The following is a 21390-nucleotide window of genomic DNA, read 5'->3' on the forward strand; positions in this document are numbered from 1 at the left end:
TATGTTTTGGTGGTATGCAAGACCATTGATCTGTTCTTTTGCCCTGGGAGACATAGTTGAGGATCACAAGCAGAAGATGATGCACAACACCCATTTTACAAAAATATGCCGTAGCTTCATAGCCTCTTGTTGTACCCTAGAGGAGGAGGAGAAATGTGCATAGCAAAGAAATAGATCACAGTGAAGGTGCACTCCTCTAATGCAAAGGGATTCAATAGAGAGAAATGGGGACCACTATGGAGATCAGCTGAGCTCCTTCCACATAACATAGTATGCATTCAGGGACCCACCTCACTAGTAAAGATAGGAATAGGATGAACCATAGAAACTGGAGATTTTAACACAAGAATAATTTAGTTTCTAACTCAAGTAGTTCGAAAGTTACTAAAAATGGAGCAACACATGTTGCAGCACAGTGGAAGGCACAACAAGTGCTGCATTACGGCCCATAATTTGCTTTTACTTGCTACATAATTTAGTCAACCCTGCTGCATAGTTTGGCCTCATAATTCAGTGCCACTGCTTATTATTAACTGGCAATTTCAACTAGGTGTGAGATGCGAAAAGGACTGATTGAAGAGAATACAAAGGATCTACTTTAGAGATGTAAGACTTAGGGCATCTGCCAAGAATCCTGAGGGACTACACTATTTCCCTCACATCCTCTGCATTTTATACTGTGTAGACTTGATTTCAATACTCACTTTCTTAGTCCCCGTATCAACAATGCAATAATTGCATGGGATACACTCTCGTACTATGTGCCTGTCACTGCTGACATTAATCTGCATCTGAACCCACACACTCCACTAAGTAGTCTTTACACTTATTGTTGCTTGCAGGACCAGCCTAAAAGCAGATCCAGGAAAGCAATTTAAGGAATGCTTTGCTCAAATGATAATGAAGAGAGTACATCAATGGGAATACGGGTCGCCTTTAAACAGCGGTGAGTAGGAATTGTGTTCAATGATGGCCCACCTCTGCAAGCTTTGACTGTGGGATGCCCAGAAATTAGAACAGGAATCAAAATCTAAGGAAACAAACACACAGAATCACCCACAATGGCTAATATGAGAAACTTAATGGCAATTAAGGGCCAGCTAAAGACTATTCACAAACAATAAAGTAGAGTAAGCACTCTTAGAGTGCAGACAATAAACAAGGATCCCACCTGCCAACATCTCAGAGGGAAAAGGAAAAAGGAAAAATACTACACAAAGGACATCAGGCCTTCCAAGGGGTCATTACAACAAGCAGATGAAGAGTAAATATAGGCCTTAGTGATTTTTATTTAAAAAAAACTCTACTCGAAAGATGAATCTACCAAAGATCTACAAAAAATAATAATTCACTGAGTTGCTTCTACCTCATTTGATATTAGAACCCAGACAGATTGTAGATTCCTTGATAATCAAAAAGAAACAAACTATCAATGAGGGCGCTGACCAGCATGTGTGTGATTTTTATGAAACTTATGAAGCCCTGTTAACATTAAGGTTGAGGAAGCTGACTAATCATGTTGCAGAGCAAGGAAAGATGACAAATTACATGGGTGAAGGCATTATAATGATTCTATCTCATAAAGCGAAATATTCTACAAAGTCAACCTCATGCAGGCCAATAGCTCCTCCCCCCATATGGTTGCCAAAATATATTTGAACATCCTCACAGGGAGGGTAAGCAAGATTCTACCTTATGTAATACATGCTGATCAGTCCATGCGTCATTTCTTTAGGAACTCACAACAACATTAAATGGACAGTCCACTAGGTCGAGAAGAAGAAAAACACTCCAGCAACATTAGACCGTTTTAATGAGGAGAAAGCGTTTGACTGAGTGGGCTGGATCTTTCTACATCTGATTTTGGAGAGAATTGGCTTTGGTGCATGATTTATGACCATGCCAATGGCACTCTATATCCACCCAGTTCCTATGATGTCAATGACTAATGTATCAAGAACTACATAATTAGAGAGGGGGACCTGCCAGGGTCGTCCGATGTCCCCTCTACTTTTTGCCTGACGCATTGAATCCCTCGTACAATGGATAATCAGAGAGAAGGAAATAAAGGGTATCCGTTAAAGGCTGAAGAATGTAAAATAACTCTACAGCAGATAAAATTCTGATGACGTTGGGAGATCCTGAGATGTCATTGCCTATGGTGATACAACTTAATACATTTTGAAGCAGTCTCAAGAATTAAGAATAATGTGCACACTTCAGAAATACTAAACTTGAATCTTACACGCTAAATAGTACAGACATTTGAAGACAGGCTCCAGCTGAGATGCATATTAAGTGTAGTAAATATCTGGGGATGGCGAACGGGAGGAGGCACTCTACACATTTGGTGGGGCTGTCTTACTTCCCACCTTTTTGGAAGTAAATAAAGACCATGTTGATAAAAGTCCTTTAATTTCCCTTTGCTCCTGGAACAAAAGTTTTCTTCCTGGGACTGAGATCCGTCAACCGCAAACATATGCCTAGTTTAGAGTAGCATTTTGCAGTGGGGGGCGGCAGAACTAGCTGTAGTCTTTCACTAAAAGAGACGTGATCCCCCCTTCAATTACTTATTGGTATCATAGACCCCGGTCTATCCTGGATGTGGAAAATCCTATAAGTAACCTTAAGGGCACACATTTACTTTTGGAAGAAAAATGAGTTTCTTTACATCCTCGTGGGCTCACCTACATTCACATTACCACCACATTGTAAGGCAATTATCAAATTTTAGTGATCATTATCATTGCCGGCTAGAGAGGGGCAGCAACAGTGAAGGAGGACGTAAACCTATAAGTTGTAAAGCTTTGCACCCGGTTACTCGAAGACACTACCACCCATGGAGCAGTGGCGGCTGGGAGGGTGGGTGGATGTCAAGTGAAAGAAGGGAGACTCATTAAGATCATGATGTCATTCTCACTTGCACATTTGGACCAAGTCGCATCCCTCCCAGTTTGTGATTATTTGTTGCAATCGTTATCAGAAAAAACTATAAAAATACATATGGACAAAAACAGAAACATGAAAACTGATGACTAACAGAAATAGAAGGTACTGTTAGGAAAGATGCACATACCTTGACAAATGGAACCCTGTTCTTGTCCTCGTGCACAGAGAGGTTTGTCTTGGACACTGAGAGAGTGAAACAAACAAAAATGAGAAAACGATTCTGACTTGTAAACAATTAATATAGTAGAACACCAAGACAATGCGACTGAATGCTCAATTTAATGCATTTTCAATTTTTTCCTTCACAGACTGCATGGTTCACGCCTATATAACCTTACTTTTCCAATAGCTTTGTTCTCCTGCTGTTGTCCTCAAAGTATGTCTCACTCTCTTTCATATGCGACTAACTCTGCTGCAACTTACCTGGTCTCATATTGGTCAAAATGGCCTTTACATCTTTAGGATGGATATCATTTAGAGATTGGTGGGAACCGAAAAGCCTTCAAATATGAAAGAAACCTTGGACATGGAGTACAATACACAGGTTGAATTTCCTCCATCAAAGGGATGGTATTACAGAGGAATTTCAGGCGGTGGATTCTACTCTGTATTTAGCATTCCCTCAAGAAACCCGAGAACTTTCATCCCTTTGACTTTACTCTCTTGTTTGGTGTGTTGGGGGCCTAGAATAGCAGTATCAGATACTCAGAAGGCGTGTGCTTACCGCAGACTATTTAATTACTTATGACAATCAAAGGTAAGAAATGTTCCATTTCAGTATCAGAGATATCCAAACTCTCTTCCACTTAGCTCTAACTACAATTACAAGCACAATGACCTACCCTACCTGATTGGATTTATTTAATTTATAAAAGAACATTATAAACAATCAGGTGTTCTCCTCTATCTTAAGTAACATGGTTTTAAGATTAGAGGGGCAGCACTGGGCAATATAATCACCCATTGGTACGGAGATATGCTTGTCCAAATGGTCAATAAATAATTTAGGGATTTAACCCTGATTTTTTTTTAGAAGCCATGTACTTTTAATAAAACTAGGAAGGCTATGTATATTCTATTTTCTAATCATTCTTATCAATATTGAATTATCAAAATGGAAGGAGTGCATGGAAACATAAGCATCTGTAACACCAATGATTCCAAATATTATGTGGAAGGCTCAGCCCACATGACTCTTTAATTAGTTGCAAAACTGTTATTATTGCTCTGGGGTGTGTCTCATTCTAGATAAAAGAGGTGACAGCCTTTTCTAGTTTCTTGAAAATAAAGCTGAATATAACCTACAACATATAGTCAATAAACAGAATAAGAGTGGAATCGACATATTGAATAATACTATTCATCCAACAATAGACAGATGGAGAGCTTTCCATTCATGAAGGAGGGAAAGTGTCATTTTCATTAGCAGCATGTAGTAACTGGAAATTAAATCCACCTGTTGTTCTGAATAAAACTCCAATATATATTTTAGGTTCTTTTTTTGTAATTTCCCCTTATTTAGAAACTTAGAGAAACTCAGCCGTTGTTTTAAATAGAAAACTATTCGGTCTTAATTTCATTGCTTTTGTAACCCCCAGGCAAAGTATATGTTTTAATTGCTAGCCAGACAAAATGTATATTCATTTTGCTGGGGGATAAAAATGTGATATCATCTGCATAGAGATTTATATTGGGAATTTCAGAAAAGAAGTGCCAAAATGGTATTGTTCTGGTGGATATATTGAGCTAATTGTTCGGTAAAAAGAACAAATAATTAGAGAGAGAGGGGACATCTCTGATGGGAGCTGCTCTAAAGATATATTTGTCCAGCGGGTAAACTACTGATAATCACTTGTGGGGGTGCCCCTTGTAATAGAACAGATATTGACCTTGTGAGCTGGGAGTGAAACTAACATTTTTCAGTACATGAAACAAAAAAATCCAACCCACGAGGTCAAAGGCCTTTTCCACATAGAGTAAAATAATTACTGCTGGGATTGAGCGCACAGTTACCACATCAATACATTCAGACATAAATTGGGTGCTGGTGAATAGATTCTTGCTAGATATACTTGCCCCTGTTAGAAATATGTTTACCCTTGCCTCCCATACTCTCTCAACCTTCCTTCTTCATCCCCCACCCTACACAGAGCCGAAGCATATATTTAGCACATGCTAAGAGCATGTGATAAATGGATGTGTTAAACCTCACGGAACAGGTAATAAAAATGCCCCATTACTGTGCAACTCGTAATAGGGGTGATGAAGTTAATCTCCCGCTTCTTTTCTGATTCACCGCAATACATTTTAAGTTTTGCTGTACATTTTTCCACTGTGCATGTGCCTTGCTAAACAAATGAGAATATAAAATATTCCATTGAGAATGGTGGGTGGTGGAGGTCTCAACGCTCGGGCTGAAATACAGCAGTGTTGACATAGATAAACTACTCACCGTCTAGCAGGTCACGGATCTTATCCAGGTAAATTTCAAAGTATGAGACCTAGTGAGGGAAAGGCAGTGAAACTGGTTACAGATCAAAAATAGTCATTGAGAAACGACTTCAAGCTTCTCTGCAGCATGCATAGTCATCCTCAAGTAGGAGTACAGGTTGATATGTGATAAATGTACATTACTGCTTACAGGAGAAGCCTTATGCCCAAGACATTTGCCGTAACCACTGTTAGAAGACATAGTCAAATGATTAACAAAGTTTAAGGTCAACGTACAAGTAGAAGATACTGCTACTATTGTGTACCTCCACCATTATAGAATGGCTCCTTTTTTCCAGTATAATATTTAAAATAGATCTGTATTTTAAATATTATACTGGAAAAAAGGAGCCATACTATAATTCTATAAGTAACCTTAAGGGCACACATTTACTTTTAGAAGAAAAATGAGTTTCCTCGTGGGCACACCTACATTCACATTACCACCACATTGTAAGGCAATTATCATATTTTAGTGATCATTATCACATCCATAACTTAAGAATTCCACATTCTGCTGGACAATTGTGAGCCACCACTCACTGTGAGAAATGTCTGCATCAATCCACTTTTCACTGAATCCTATTATTATAATTTGAGGACAGATAAGGCGTGTTAGGCCAATCCTGGCTAACGTTGGTCTAGAAGTTTTTTTTTGCTTGCCTAGGCTTTACGATCTTTAACACATGCATTATTTGTAGTCTTACTGTTTTCCTTTATAGACTTTAAGTGGTGCACAGTCAAAATATCGAGTTGAAAATTTCGACCTACAAAAATATCGTGTTTAAAATTTCGAAGGTACAGAATATCGATGTCAAGAATATCGTAGGACAGAATATCGACCCTGAGGTAAGTAATATCGAAATCATTTATATCGATGTAAGTAATATCGAAGTTAGTAACATCGATAGCATATATATCGATGTAACTAATTTCGATGTTACTAATATCGATATTTGTATTATTTTTTTTATTTTTATTATGTATGTGTTATATGTTTTTGTTAAGTATTTAAATTAATTTATATTATATGTGTATTATTTTTATATATTAATACATTTATTTTTTAGTAAATTATATGTTTTAGTACTGGAGCGGGTTGTGGGTTTATAGGGGAATAGGGTGGGAAGTAATTTAATTGTAATTATTAATAGGCAATTAATTATTTTAATTGATAAATTAATTATTTAATTGGTAATTAATTTTAATTTTTATTAAATGTTATGTTTTAGTACCAGAGCGGGTTGTGGGTTTATAGGGGAATAGGGTGGGAAGTAATTTAATTGTAATTAATTAATTTTTTATTTAATTATTAATTGGCAATTAATTATTTTAATTGATCAATTAATTATTTTATTGGTAATTAATGTTAATTTTTATTAAATGTTATTTTTTGGTACCACAGCGGGTTGTGGGTTTATAGGGGAATATGGTGGGTAAGTAATTTAATTGAAATTAATTAATTTAAAATTATATTATTGATTGGCAATGAATAATTTTAATTGATTAATTAATTATTTAATTGGTAATTAATGTTAATGTTTATTAAATGTTATGTTTTAGTACCAGAGCGGGTTGTGGGTTTTTAGGGGAATAGGGTGGGAAGTAATTTAATCGTAAATATTTAATTTTTGATTTAATTAATAATTGGCAATTAATTATTTTAATTGAAAAAATTATTATTTAATTGGTAATTAATGTTAATTATTATTAAATGTTATGTTTTAGTACCAGAGTGGGTTGTGGGTTTATAGGAGAATAGGGTGGGAAGTAATTTAATTGTAAATAATTACATATTTTTATGTGTAATATATTTTGTAAATATTTATTAATTGGCATTCCCTACTGTTGCACCCTTTGGAGTGGGAATAGTAATTTTTACCCCTACGCTATCCAACGCTTTCCCTACTGTTCCACTCTTTGGAGTTGGAATAATAATTTTTACCCCTACGCTATCCAACGCTTTTCCTACTGTTGCACCCACTGGAGTGGGAATAGTAAATTTTACCCCTATGCTATCCAACGCTTTCCCTACTGTTGCACCCACTGGAGTGGGAATAGTAATCTTTACCCCTACGCTATCCAACGCTTTCTCTACTGTTGCACCCACTGGAGTGGGAATAGTAATCTTTACCCCTACGCTATCCAACGCTTTCTCTACTGTTGCACCCACTGGAGTGGGAATAGTAATTTTTACCCCTACGCTATCCAACGCTTTCCCTACTGTTGCACTCACTGGAGTGGGAATAGTAAATTTAACCCCTACGCTATCCAACGCTTTCCCTACTGTTGCACTCTTTGGAGTTGGAATAGTAATTTTAACCCTATGCTATCCAACGCTTTCCCTACTGTTGCACCCACTGGAGTGGGAATAGTAAATTTTACCCCTACGCTATCCAACGCTTTCCCTACTGTTGCACCCACTGGAGTGGGAATAGTCATTTTTACATACCCGCTATCCAATGCTTTCCCTACTGTTACACTCACTGGAGTTGGAATAGTAGTTTTTACCCGCCCGCTATCCAACGCTTTTCCTACTGTTGCACTCTCTGGAGTGGGAATAGTAATTTTTACTCTTACGCTATCCAACACTTTGCCTAATATTGTACTCATTGGAGTGGGAATAGTCATTTTTACATACCCGCGATTCAACGCTTTCCCTACTGTTGCACTCACTGGAGTTGGAATTGTAGTTTTTACCCTTACACTATCCAACGCTTTATCTACTGTTGCACCCTCTGGAGTTTGAATAGTAATGTTTACCCTTATGCTATTCAATATTATTTATATTTATATATGTATTTAAGATGTTACATAATGTTGTATTTAATTAATTTTTAAAATATAGAAAGTATATTTAATTGCTGTTATTTATTAAATATAAATATTTATTATTATTTATGTTATTATTTTATGAGTGTTTATGTATTTTTAAATTGTAGTATTTGTTAATATTTTATAATTATTAAAAAAAGTATGTATATATTATAATTAATTAAGTATATATTATATATTTTATTATTATTTTGAATTAAATGTTTAATAGTAAATATGTATTATTTATTCATTTTAAACATTATAACACATTTTAACATAAGTTTAAAATACATATAAGTACTATTTACTTAATTTTACCTATTTTTGTACTTACCATGTTGTAGATAGGGTGTCGATATACTTGCCTTCGATATTCCAGCGTCGATATTTTGTCTGTCGATATTTTCAGCCTCGATATTCTGTCAGAGATTCACTTTAAGTATTCCAATAGGTTTTACCATTGAGGTACTTTAGGTACTTTGTACATTTATAACCTTCATAGAAACTGCATTGAAGCATCAGGATGTTATTTTAGCTTCCAGTCTTTGGAGCATACAGTTGTGAGGTTGATCACCTGACTACATATAGCCAGATCTAAAGTAGCCCCTAAAGATAGTCCAGGCGCTGTTGGTTCAACGGCTACAATCAGGAAAGGGGTGCAGTGTGACAGAGATACAATGACTCTGACACCCTTATTAATTACAAACACTGGCAGTGAACCATAAAAGGAGTATAGGTTTTTAACCAAAGTAAAAGTTCTTGATAAGCTCTAACCACATCACCCTTTGCCCACAACAATATGATAAAGTTATGTTTAGGATGGCTCAGTTACTTTTACTCCATAAGCTCGCCTCATACTGGTGGGCAAGGAAACTGCTTCTAAGGTTATAGATAGCTTTTTTTGTGTCACTACTACATGCCATACATGAGTCGTGCACAGCATGGCCTTTCTCTGTGGGTAAATGTACCCTCTCCAACTTCCAGCTTGTATACAGGGGACCAATCGCTGTGTTTGGTTTGGCTGATGGATGAGTGGTCAGCTGGCAGTGAGCATGGTAAAGAGAGTACAGAATAAGGGCATATTTACTGTTTGGTGTAGAGGAACATTGGTCAAAAAACAATGGCTGCCCCAAGTAGAGAAGTTTAGAGTGTCACTGACATGAGTGTAGTCTTAATATGGCAGACAGGACATTTACCACTTTTTGGCAGAAGTCTTATATTTACCCATCTCAAAAGTTTTGGTGTAGGAAATCTGCTCAATTTGCTTTTGCATAATTACGGGAAATTGCAGAAAAATTACTTGTCACGGAACACGTCACATTAGGCGTAACTATGCAAAATTCAAATCTGTCATTTAGCCCTACAATGTAGCACAAAAAGCATCCTTGTGTCTAATTTTGACGCAAGGACGCATTTTGGGTTAACAAATATCACGAAAAACAATCAATCAATCAAAGACATTTATAGAGCGCACTACTCACCCGGAGGGTCTCATGGCGCTAGGGGGGGGGGGGGGTGCTGCTACTGCTCGAACAGCCAGGTCTTGAGCTTCTTCCTGAAGGAGAGGTGGTCCTGGGTCAGGCGGAGGTGGGTCGGAAGGGAGTTCCAGGTCTTGGCGGCCAGGTAGGAGAAGGACCTTCCTCCTGTTGTCGCTCTTCGGATGCGGGGGACGGCGACGAGGGCGTGGTTGGTCGATCGGAGGTGGCGTTTGGGAGCGTAGAAGTTGAGGCGGCTGTTGAGGTATCCTGGGCCTTGGTTGAGTAGGGCTTTGTGTGCGTGGGTGAGGAAAACACAATTGTAGAAACAACAGCTGTTCACATTCTGGTTGTTTGTGTTGTTTCAGTGCTTCCACGCTATAATTCTGCCTCAAATGGATGCGTAATTATGCGAGGGGACATAATGGTGTAATTTCAGGAATTTTACATGACAAGTGTAATGCGAAATCTACACAATTATACGAATTATGCTGGCGTAAATTAGATTTCACCCTCGCCTGCTATAAATAAGGCACTAATAGTAATGGTGTCACCATAAAGGCAACCTTAGCCTACTTTTACATCCTTGCTCTTTACCATTTTCAAATTGCTATTAGTAGGTTTGGGCAGTAAAAGCATGGGCTAAAAGATTGTGGCGAATTCCATGGCTAAATCATGAATCAGAGAAGAAGTCGTGATATGATAACACTCAGCAGAATTCACGTGGAGTACTCCATATGGCTACCCAGCATACATGCCACCAGCATGGCCTTAGATCTGCTGGCGAGTGCGCGTACAGCAGATGGAGGTTGGGTTCCTCGCAGAGTGCAGGGGTGGCTTTAACAGCTGCTTGTCTAGCATCATGTTCTCACAAATAATTTTTCAGTTGCATATAGGTTCTATCGAGCTAAAATTGCCAGGTATACCTAAAATCCTAAATGTTTAATTTGCCAGGCCCACCATGCTGTTTTGAAACACTGAGGCAGTTTCTGAGGTGCAAAGTGCATGTAACTGGCTTATGTTTTAGGCTGATGTTGTGGCCACCAAGCAAAGAAGTGCCCTAGATAAAACTTTTAACCAAAATTATTTCAGCATTTTAAAAGGCCTTTTGATTACATTTCTAGGATCAAAACAATCCCCCAAGAGGCTCTGGTGTTCCTGATCAGAGGAAACCTGCATACATCTGGGAAAGTATCCCACTGGGGAGGGATCTCTCGACCTCTAGCTGAAAGTGCTCCGCTTTGTTTTCCCGAGACTCTGGGCGAAACACCTCTTCCTAATAGTGAAAAGCACCATCTCCTGCAGGACTGGTGGCAACCTTACACTGCCTGCAAGTCAGGCGAGTGTGGTTATACCTCGTGCAGATGATAGCCCTTAAAACGCTGCCATGCACATGATTACTCATCTGGAAGGAAGAGAGGCCCAGGTTATGAGGATCAGCTGCAGGAAATGGTTCCTGATCAGCACTCATGGCTTAAAGCCAGAGAGTCGTGGCATAAGCTGCATGGGTTAAAGGAAGAATCCAATAAAGGAAAAAGACACAGCAAAAAGATAAAAAAAAGACTATTATCGAAAGGGTATCGGGCACAAGGCCCAGCATTAGCAACTCACTGAGGATGTGAGATGAGACACAGTTTCCTCTCCACACCGTCTTGCAGAAAAATAGAAACTGACGAGGATGAACATACGTTCAGGAAAGTGGACATGCTGCACACGATGCACGTACATAAGTGCTGTGCCAACGTTTCAGAACAGACAGTTATGATAGCTGTTTCTGGTACCAAAAGACTGATGAGCGGAGGGAGGCAGAAAGTAAAAGTACTTGCTCTACTTCAGTGTCCTCAGCAGTGACCCAATTTAGTAATGTTTGAAAGCCCTGAAGAAGGTACAATACTCCAGCTGGGCAGAGAAGTCAATGTGAAAATACAAGCCCTGTCCATTCATGACATTGAATCCTAGAGGCAACCACTGTCTTAGAACACACTATCGTATAGTTCTTTTTTATAGAAGTATCCCAATTCCAATGCTACCGTACACAATCCCTACTGTCCGTATTGTAGTAATATTAATCAGGTGAAAGTAATCTTAGAGACCAGCACCTCTGTAGGTGAATACTGAGTCTGTGCTGCCCAATTTACAACTCAAGACCACTTTTGGATCTATATTTATTGTCATGTGGCGTCACATACCCCGTTCATTACAGACACGGTGACTCTTCAACTACTATTATTTCTTTGATTCAACAGGTTCCCTGGCTCTTGTCTCTTTCCCTCCATTTGTTACAGTCTCTGGCTTTCCTCTTCGTCTTGGCCATCCAACCATTCATCATATGTTCACCATCCCCTCCTTTTCTCATCTTGTGCATCCATTCATCGCAAAACCTCTGCACCCTCATTATGGGCGGCCCTTTCTTTTCTGAAACCTGCACAAAGTAAAGTTTGACCAGGGATTAGAATTACAAGATTTACGGTAATTTCCCCAGGTAAATTTCGACAGGTGAAACATGTCAAATTTTAAAGGGGGAAAAATGGCTGTTAATTACCAGTGTATGCAGATTTTGGTGCTTGGTCCCATTTTAAAGGACACAACCTATAATTAGCGATAATTGTCATACCTTTCAGTTTCCGGGACCCATGGTATCAGATTTTAAAAGGTGCAATAATTATCACATCTTGTGAGGGCTCTGATTTCCCACTCCTAAATCCAGTGAACGGCCTCACTTTCCACACGCCCACCCGCCAGCTGCGATCGACCAGCCTCGCCCTCGCCACCGTCCCACGCATCCGCAGAGCCACCGCCGGAGGAAGATCCTTCTTCTACCTGGCAGCCAAGACATGGAGCTCCCTCCCCATCCACCTACGGCTGACCCAGGACCATCTCTCCTTCAGGAAACAATTGAAGACCTGGCTTTTCGAGCAGTAACGGACCCCTCCCCTCCCAGCGCCTTGAAACCCTAGCGGGTGAGTAGCGGGCTTTATAAATCTGTTTGATTGATTGATTGATTGATTGATCCATTCACAACAGGCTCTCTGGCTCTTCTAGCTCCCTCTCATTCTGTCCTTTCACTCATCACTGTAAATCTGGCTCTCCTTTTCACCCTGATCTTCCATCCATCACATGCTCTCCATCTCAGTTCTTCTTATACCTTTCGTCTGTGTATCACACACTGGGTCTCTCCAGATTTTTGTCTCTTTATTCATGACATGCATGTGCCTATCGACTCCTCGCCTGTCCTGACATCTATGGAAGGTGTATGCCTCTCCTCCCCTACTCATCCTGTCAGTCCATTCTTCATTTTCTGTCTTTCTTTCTCTTTTTGTCTCTCCATTTACTACAGACTCTCTGGCCCCAATTTGCCTACTGAACTTGTAACTTGAGACCCCTAGGTTTACACCTAAATTAGCAGGTAGATGTAACGAATTTTGTAGTAAAGCTCCAGTCAATGGAAGTATGAGTTGCCCAAGAAAATGTTTGTATGCACCAACATTCCAGGCTATGTTCACCATGGGATGACCATTCCCTGCTGCTGGGAGTAGATTTACTCAAATGGAATATTATACCATACTCTAGTAACATTGTGAGAGTAAATCAATGTACTCAAATGGGATTTACTGGTAACATCATTCACTGGGTCTCCTTCTATAAAACTATCCGATACCAGTTTTTTACGTATGTATGTATGTATGTATATATCATATGTATGTATTGAAGTCGAACACCATATGAGGGGAGACAGGGACAAGAACCCCAGGTAAATGGAGACAAAGAAGTGTTAAAAAACACAAAGCAACAGGCCTTCTTTATTTATTCACCTGGGATCTAAAACAACAAATATGGCAGCACAAAATCACACTCAATTATTGTCGGACAGAAATAATGTGTCCAAAATATTGCTTACATAAATTTCACAAAACAACAAGAATCCACCTGGTTGCGTAAGTGAAAGTGTTCCTCACGATGGCGGGGAGCACTATGTGTTATTTAAAATACCCCTCACACACCAAAATGACCCTTGTTGTCATGCTTCATCATCGGGGTCTTCGCACCCCTCTATGGGATGCGGCGTGCTGCGACCTACGACTACGTGGGAGCACTTACGTAGACTATGTATGTTGCATGTGAGGTTTTTCTTTCAGTAAGTGAATGGTGGGTTACGTGAAAAAATAAAAAAGTACCTGGCTCGTGGGACACTGACTGAAAAAACTTTTCATTTGGTCCCCGGGTTGGTGCTAGTAAGAGAAGTGAAGTCAAGTGCGAGGTGTTGATGTCGTGATTATGTACATCACCTCATGTGTGCGTCGACATGTTTCGGAGGCAGAGATCCTTCTTCAGGACAGGGTGCACAACTTCCCCACCTTACTCACGTATCTCTATGCAAATAGTATTGTATTTACAAAATCAAGAAACACAAAAATAAATATATGTGTGTGTTCTATAGGCTACAATGACTCCAAGTGGTGAACGTAGAGACCAGCTTAGCTCGGGGCAAAAGTACTGCCCATGCTGGTCCCATGGCTCTGTAGGTATATGGTGGAATTGTATTCCTTTTGGTGTGTGAGGGGTATTTTAAATAACACTTAGTGCTCCCCGCCATTGTGAGGAACACTTTCACTTATGCAAGCAGGTGGATTCTTGTTGTTTTGATAAATTAGCCTTGGGAGTACAAATCCAACCATTATCCTCTCTCTCCCTTCCTCTGTTTGTTTAGTACATAAATTTCACCCCAGATGACTTCGTAATAGAAAATCAACACCCACTTGGATACTTGTATAAAGCATATTTAAAACACAATTTTTTGTCAGATGATATTTTTGGCAATGGTATTCTGACACACAACTGCAAAGACAATCCTCATGATCACCTCAATCAACCCTGCTCCTATTTAGGAAATAGCTGAAAACATAACGAATTCACAATCATCATTCACTCTCAGGAGGCAGCTTCCTCACCAATCAGCCATTGACTGTGACTTTGTCTTTGGTCATGTATAGCTATCTTTTGCCTTAGGACTAGGTTCGCCCTATACAAATACCATATATGTACCAAAATATAAGTGTAAAGGTCATATTCTGTAAATTTTGAAAGTAAATTTGCACTCCTACATCAGGCCATTTGGGAACCTAAGTTGAAGTAAGTTGCACAAATGGCTCTGCGAATTGACCCTTTGTCTCCTGTTCTTACTCCAATGCACATGCTCCGGGACATTCCCAAGGCGTTGTTGCCACATACCCCCCACAGTCCAAGAAGATACTGGAATGGCAGAAATGTTTCTGTATGTGGGGAAGTCTTTCGTACTAACTGTCATTCTACTGCTAGATGGAGGCCCCTTGTAATAGAAAAGCAAGCAAAGGTATAGGATATAAAGAAAGGATGGACGTCAGGGACTCAAATCTCATGTACATTTTTTGATAGCCCCCAGCTACCTATAACACCATCTTCATCTCCAGCATCAGCTTGTCCAGTGGCCCTGACAGGCATCTACTTACCTTGATATGAAATTCCAGGTTCTCGTCCATGGAGTAAATGTGGTTGAAGATGTCCCGCGCTATCCTTGGAATGATACCCATTCCCTGGGGGTCATGCAGCTTTCCCTAAAATGGGACGAGAAGGAAGAAACTCAGGACAAAATCATTAAAGTAAGTAGCCTGGGACGAAGGCTTAGTTCAATTGAAAGATACACGATTCAAGTAAAGTTAAAGTGAATTGAATAGAGGGTAGGACTTCAAACATATTGCTTTATATAACATTCAGAAGCCAAATTAGACTAACACTACTAATTGTATATTGGGCTTTAGGGAAACCTGATCTGACAAGCAAGGAACCAACCGAATGTCCTAAAAGCTTAGGCACTCATTAAGAGTTGCCCAGAAGATTATCCCTGTAGGGAATACTGCTTCTGGCAACCAGGACTTTCCTGGTTTCTCTAGGCCTAAACGTATTGGGTCTGTAAACTCCGAACCTGATAATTCTGGCCTGGAAACACTGCACCCAGATTCCTCAGAGGGATTGTGTGAGACTGCAGGAAGCAGTTTCATCTGGCCCCTGCCTCCCAAAAAGTGCAGCATGGGGTGGACAGAAAAGCTCACAGATTAAGCTAATGTACCTCTACCCTCCTGCAGCCCTGCCCACCATTTACCCATCATGGCCAAGGAATCACTCCTCCACATATTTACCACCTGCTCTAAGCAGATGGTAAATGTGTGCAGGTTTAGACCTAATTTTTCCCCCAGAAGGGCAATAAACCTAGAATTTGGCTCAATATTCCTGGGTTCAGACGTTATTCCTCATTCCAGGGGAAATAACTCATAATCCCTATTAATTGACAGGGAAATACCAGCTCACATTATGTATCTCCCTATAGAGCTGTCAGGAAAACTACAAATTCGGGTCCAAGAATCCTCTATTCATCTTAAGCAATTGCAAATGGCGCCCAGTGATTACCAGTCACCAAGAGAGCCAATCTCAACAATAATGCCAGTATCCATTTATGTTCCTTGGGAATATTGTTTGCTGTACAAGCTAATAATAACATACAATATGATTATATATAAATAACATTAACTGTGTACTATCAATGTTAGCATGTGATAAAGAGAATGCAGTAGCTATCAATTTTAGTCAACATGATTGAATTACTTTCTTGTCTTTTGTTTCCTGTACTGTAAAAACTCAATAAAAATATAAATGCCATACAACAAACAATCCTCATTTCAATAAACACCCCCCAAAAAAAACTCCAGCCCTTGACTGCCAACAGCCTAGCCAATCGGAGAACGGAAAGTGACTGCATACAGGTGCTGGTTCTTCTGGATCTCTTGGAAGCCTCTGGCACGGTCAACCGTAATCTCCAGATGGACCGTGTCAGGGTTGACCCGGCCCGGCACATAACTGGATCTCCTCTATTTTGAAGGATTGATCTCATTCAGCTTGTCTGACCTCTTTCAGGTCACCTAAAGTCCATTTGGACTGTGGAGTTTTACAGGGTTCGCTGTTTCACCACATCTCTTCAATACTGATGAGTACCTGGGTCAAAGGAAACCTTTCAAAATACAATGCTGTTCATCTGCAACTGGATGGACAACAACCATCTTAAACTTAACTCAGACAAAATGGAGATTGTCATTACGAAGAGTACGTTTGATTACTGGAATATAGAAATCTGGCCTACCGAGATGGGAGCCCCCCCCCCCGTCTCCCAAGAAATCTGTAAAAACCCTTGGTGTCCTTATTGATGACGAGCTATCGATGAAGCCCCAACTTGGTTCAGCCGACCGACAGGACTGATCGCACGCCTATACGCCCTGAGGAAGCCCCAGGCCGGATGGCCATGTTAAGGGGCGAGACATGTTTTGGCTGTAATCTGAAGCTGCTCACCCAAGAGAATGTTGCAGTATCCCTGTAACTGCATAAAACACGTTTGCAAAAAAGAAAACTGCAGTCTGGAATTTTTTCCGCAAAAAAACACAAATAACCAAGATTTGTCCTGACACTTCTTTGGAACTCTCTTATTTCCAGTGGAATGGGGATTCCCAACTGTTAAGGGCAAATACGTTACCTATATTCAACTCAATAATACAGTTACTTAGAGATTGGGAACTTTGTCCCCTCTTTTTCCTCCTACATCTGAAATGTATCCAAGAGGAAAGAGCACAATTTTTTTACAAATCGGCCATAGCCTAGAGGGAACCGAGTAGCTCCAACCTCAGAAGCAGACAGAAGCAGTCCAAAAGAGCCTGACTTAGACAGAAAATCGAGAACACCAGAGCACTGACAGATTGTTCAACATTTTCCACTGAGCACCCAGGCCACAACCAACCTCGATTCCAGGAGCAAAGAGGCCAAGAAGCATGATCACACCATCCCTCCAGTAGAGAAGGAACAAGTCTGAACAAGTTCTCACTCCACGGTGACTTGACTCAAATACATTGCCCCCCTCAACAGGGGGCAGCTACTCACAAGATAAATCAACAACAAGGAAGCAGTACCATCCCGAAGCACTCCTCCCAGTATAGCTTAGGGGTGCAGCAAATAAAAACCAAACAGAAATGCCAACGTGGCATACAGGAGCAGAAAGAAAAACTCAACATAGGAAAGGGAGCTTGTCAGGATTCCGTGTAAGGATGAAATTCCCAAAGCAAGTAGCCGACAGTCCCAATTGTCCACCTGTTGCAAATGATGAATCAAGAAATAATACATTGGTTAGGAATGTGGGGATAGAGGGAGGAAGAGATAAGACACCAGAGACACAGGTTTGGAGTGGCACCAACAGCAGCTCCAGATCGTCTCTGAACCACCACTCAATAATCTTGAATGAACATAAAGACATACAAGAGCTATATGATTCTTGTGACCAATTAATTGCCCAAAACACAAGCACATTTTGATATTATGATTTTACGCTCTTTATTTCTTGAGACTTTAGAGCCAATCTACTCTGGTGGCAGATGCAATGCATGTTTGATTGGCCTTTCTGCCCTATATAATTGGGCAAATTATTTGTTCTATTGTCCTTGTTCCTATGATTTCCTTGCAGATGCAATGGCAAATCTGGCCAAAAGCTGTTGACCTGGCTGTTTCGGTTCTCATTAGGGGGTTTGGTTATTTTTTTATTTTTTTTTGGAAAACCTTTATTGTGTATCAATAGAATACATATACGGGCCTACAACCACCTGGCCGGCCTCGAAAGCAATTATGAGCACATCCGTCCGCAATAAAACTACTCAGCAGTCCCCCATTACGAAATACGACAGTATTTCCAAAACAATACTTCAGTTGAACGTGACCATTGAGCTACAGGATTCGATATGGTTAATTTTACAATTGAAAATAAAAAGGATCAGGTGCAATATAATCAACCGAGGACAGGGAGTGAGCAACGCCCACAACAGGATATCAACAGACCAAGAATAATAATTGAGGTATCGGTGCTGAAGTATACTGATCAGGATGAGAGACACATAATCACATTTCGCACCAGTCATCGCTCACCCCAGGAAAGTAAAGTTATCGCAATAATAAGCACAAAAAGCATAAAAGACAAAAATGACAAAAGGCGCGATATCAAACCGACATGCTGACCCAAAAAGGACAGAAAAAGAAAGAAGACAAAGAAAAGGAAAAAAGAAGAGACAAAAAAGGCCCATAGAAACTAAAAAAGGACAAAACGAAAGTACCCCCCCTCTTCACCCCCCACCCTGCACCTCTGCAGAGGCTACGGCCTACCCCCCCCCCCCCTAGCAGCGTGCCTGTCGCCCACGAAGAATACCGGAAATTTAGTCACAGAAAAGAGAAAGAAAAGATATTTTATAAAACTGGAGGAGGGCCATCTGTACGGGCTCCCGGCCAGCCCCTCCCACAAAAAACACTCCTCCCCAAGACCTATAGTACACAACAGCAATCAATCAAGTCAGTCAGTAATGGGGAGAATTATCAAAATACTGTACAAATAAGCGTATCAAAAACAACGCGCGCCCTTCATCCCCGCCAGCCACCTAGATGTCAACATTGAAGGGATACATCTCACCCTTGGCCAGTCCTCGCAAGTCCCATGAGGCATATCTGCCAATCGATTGTCATATCAGTCAGTAGAAAGAAACAGAGTATCCAAGCAAGGCCGAAGAGCAACACGAACATACAAGATGGACGTCGCTGGCCACCAACAAAGTCATCAGAACATACGACCATCTTCCCTAAGACAGTCCCAGCACACGCAGTCCACATCGGGAACGCAAGGACAAGGACGGAAGAAGCAGGCACGGGAGACAGCCGTCGCTGTGACCAAGCATGGGGCGTCAGTAGCGGTGCAGAGTACGAAGCTGCCATCATCTGCTGCGAAGGGGGACCATCAGAATAGTCCAGGTCAACGGACAGCTGGCCATAATTCACCTCACAGTCCAATCTCACACGTACCCCTCCGGAAAGAGGGGCAGCCACGGAATCCCCTTCGGAGATAGTTTGGGGCAGATCCTTATGTGAAAAACAATGTATAACAACGGGTCAAGAAGAAAAGCCAACGAAACCACTATGTGCTATTGGGATACAGTCCATGAATCCAAAGTATACATGGTGAAAATAAGTTCCCATCAGATACCCGTCCTGTACCGCCCTACATCATTTGGGATCCTTCACCAGAAGGAAGTGGAATAAATTCCACTTTGGATTAGGTAGTTTGTGTCCTAATCGGGTTTGAAGGATGCAATGATGGAATAATGTAAACTATATTGGTATCAGGGGGTAAAAATTTTTTTGAAGTTTATTAGCAGTGCAGAAAATGCTATGTGTAGCATGTGAGTAAGTGAAATAATATTGGGTTGTAGGAGTGGAAAAAAAACTTTTAATAGGATCCTACCCACACCCAAGGTTAAAAAACAGTGCAAAGTAGTGTCAACAAATAACTACTTAGGTGTAAACTGGGTCGACATGTTTCTGCAGGGTATATAGGCTCACACGATGCCTGTCTGCTTCATCAGGACCTTCACAATAAAATGCTACTGCTTGGTGTTTGTAGTGATTAAATCATATCACCTGAGGTCGCCAAACAGAATGATCCAGATGGTCAACGTCAGGTGGACGAACAAACATACATAAACAATTAAGAAAAGATGCACATAGTTAAACAAGATGGCTTCAGACACGAGGAAAAACTCTTGTGATATTACATGTTATGCCAAACAATTTTAGTCACTGATTGCTCTTTAGTCAATCTGGTAGCACAGGTCAAAGTGACCATATGGAGATAAACAAAATAAATCTCAGTATGCACTCACCCATAATCTGGGGAATGAACTCTCCACCTCACCCGGCTACAGCTCAGGTACAAATGTAGCACCGCTCTGGTGAGTGTAAAGAAAAAGGAACAACGTGAAAGAGAAGGACCTCTCTAGAGTTGGTTTGCCAGACACACCCTTACCCCAACCTATTCGGTTTTTAGCGGTATTGAATTACAGCGTGGTATGGGGAGGGTCACTATTGTTAAAAATAAATAATAATAAAGGAATAGAACACAGGAAAGCTTGGCACTAAGTAAAAGATGTAAGCGCTCGGGCTGCCTTTCGTACAAACTTCCCCGTCTAGGTTCTTTTCAAAGCGGGAGCTTTTATTGCACCCAAGTGTCGGCGGTGCTCTCTAGTGCGCTGAAATCACATTTCTAGGCTGACAGTCTTTCAGCAAAGACTGATCACTCGAGCTCGCCGTGTAACAAACATAATCTACCAAACCCCTTACCTGTCCGTCGGTACTCCTCGCCTCCGTCTTGGCTGTCAGTGGGAGGTACCACGACGGACAGGAAGCGGGTATTTGAGTTTTTTTCGATCGTCAGAAGAGTCACATGACGGTTTCCGTCGCATGCGACAAAACTACAAACTTTTTGGGAAGTGTAGTTCGCATGACGGAATTGCGACGTGCTCGATTAGGCGCGTTAGCTTGTCGGGGAATGTAATATGCAGGCCGGTTGAGGCCGAACGCTTAGAGATAGAAGACACTTACAGTGTAAACAACCCAGTCAATGTGTTGAATGTATGTATACTTAAAAAAACGGAACCATACCGATTCTTACCGCCAGTCAGTGGAATCTCTTTTATACTTCTTGCACTACCCGGCAGGATAATTGTGATAGATATGTACAAGTCAGTAAAAGCATATTTACAACAGGGTAATCTAC

At 40.6% G+C, this 21390-nt stretch overlaps 1 protein-coding gene across 1 annotated transcript in view; it reads right to left on the reverse strand.

Annotated features, from left to right (window-relative positions):
* The window catches only part of KIF5A (kinesin family member 5A), a 662879-nt gene that overhangs the window by 334308 nt on the left and 307181 nt on the right, over positions 1-21390 (reverse strand). The window contains exons 4-6 of the mRNA XM_078688970.1: positions 15218-15322; positions 5402-5450; positions 3077-3132 (exon numbers count right to left, since the gene is read on the reverse strand). Of these exons, the coding sequence (XP_078545096.1) occupies positions 3077-3132; positions 5402-5450; positions 15218-15322 (210 nt within the window). The remainder of the gene's footprint in view (positions 1-3076; positions 3133-5401; positions 5451-15217; positions 15323-21390) is intronic.

The sequence above is a fragment of the Lissotriton helveticus genome, chromosome 1_1, assembly GCF_964261635.1.
Source record: "Lissotriton helveticus chromosome 1_1, aLisHel1.1, whole genome shotgun sequence".
In the NCBI taxonomy this organism is placed as follows: Eukaryota; Metazoa; Chordata; class Amphibia; order Caudata; family Salamandridae; genus Lissotriton; species Lissotriton helveticus.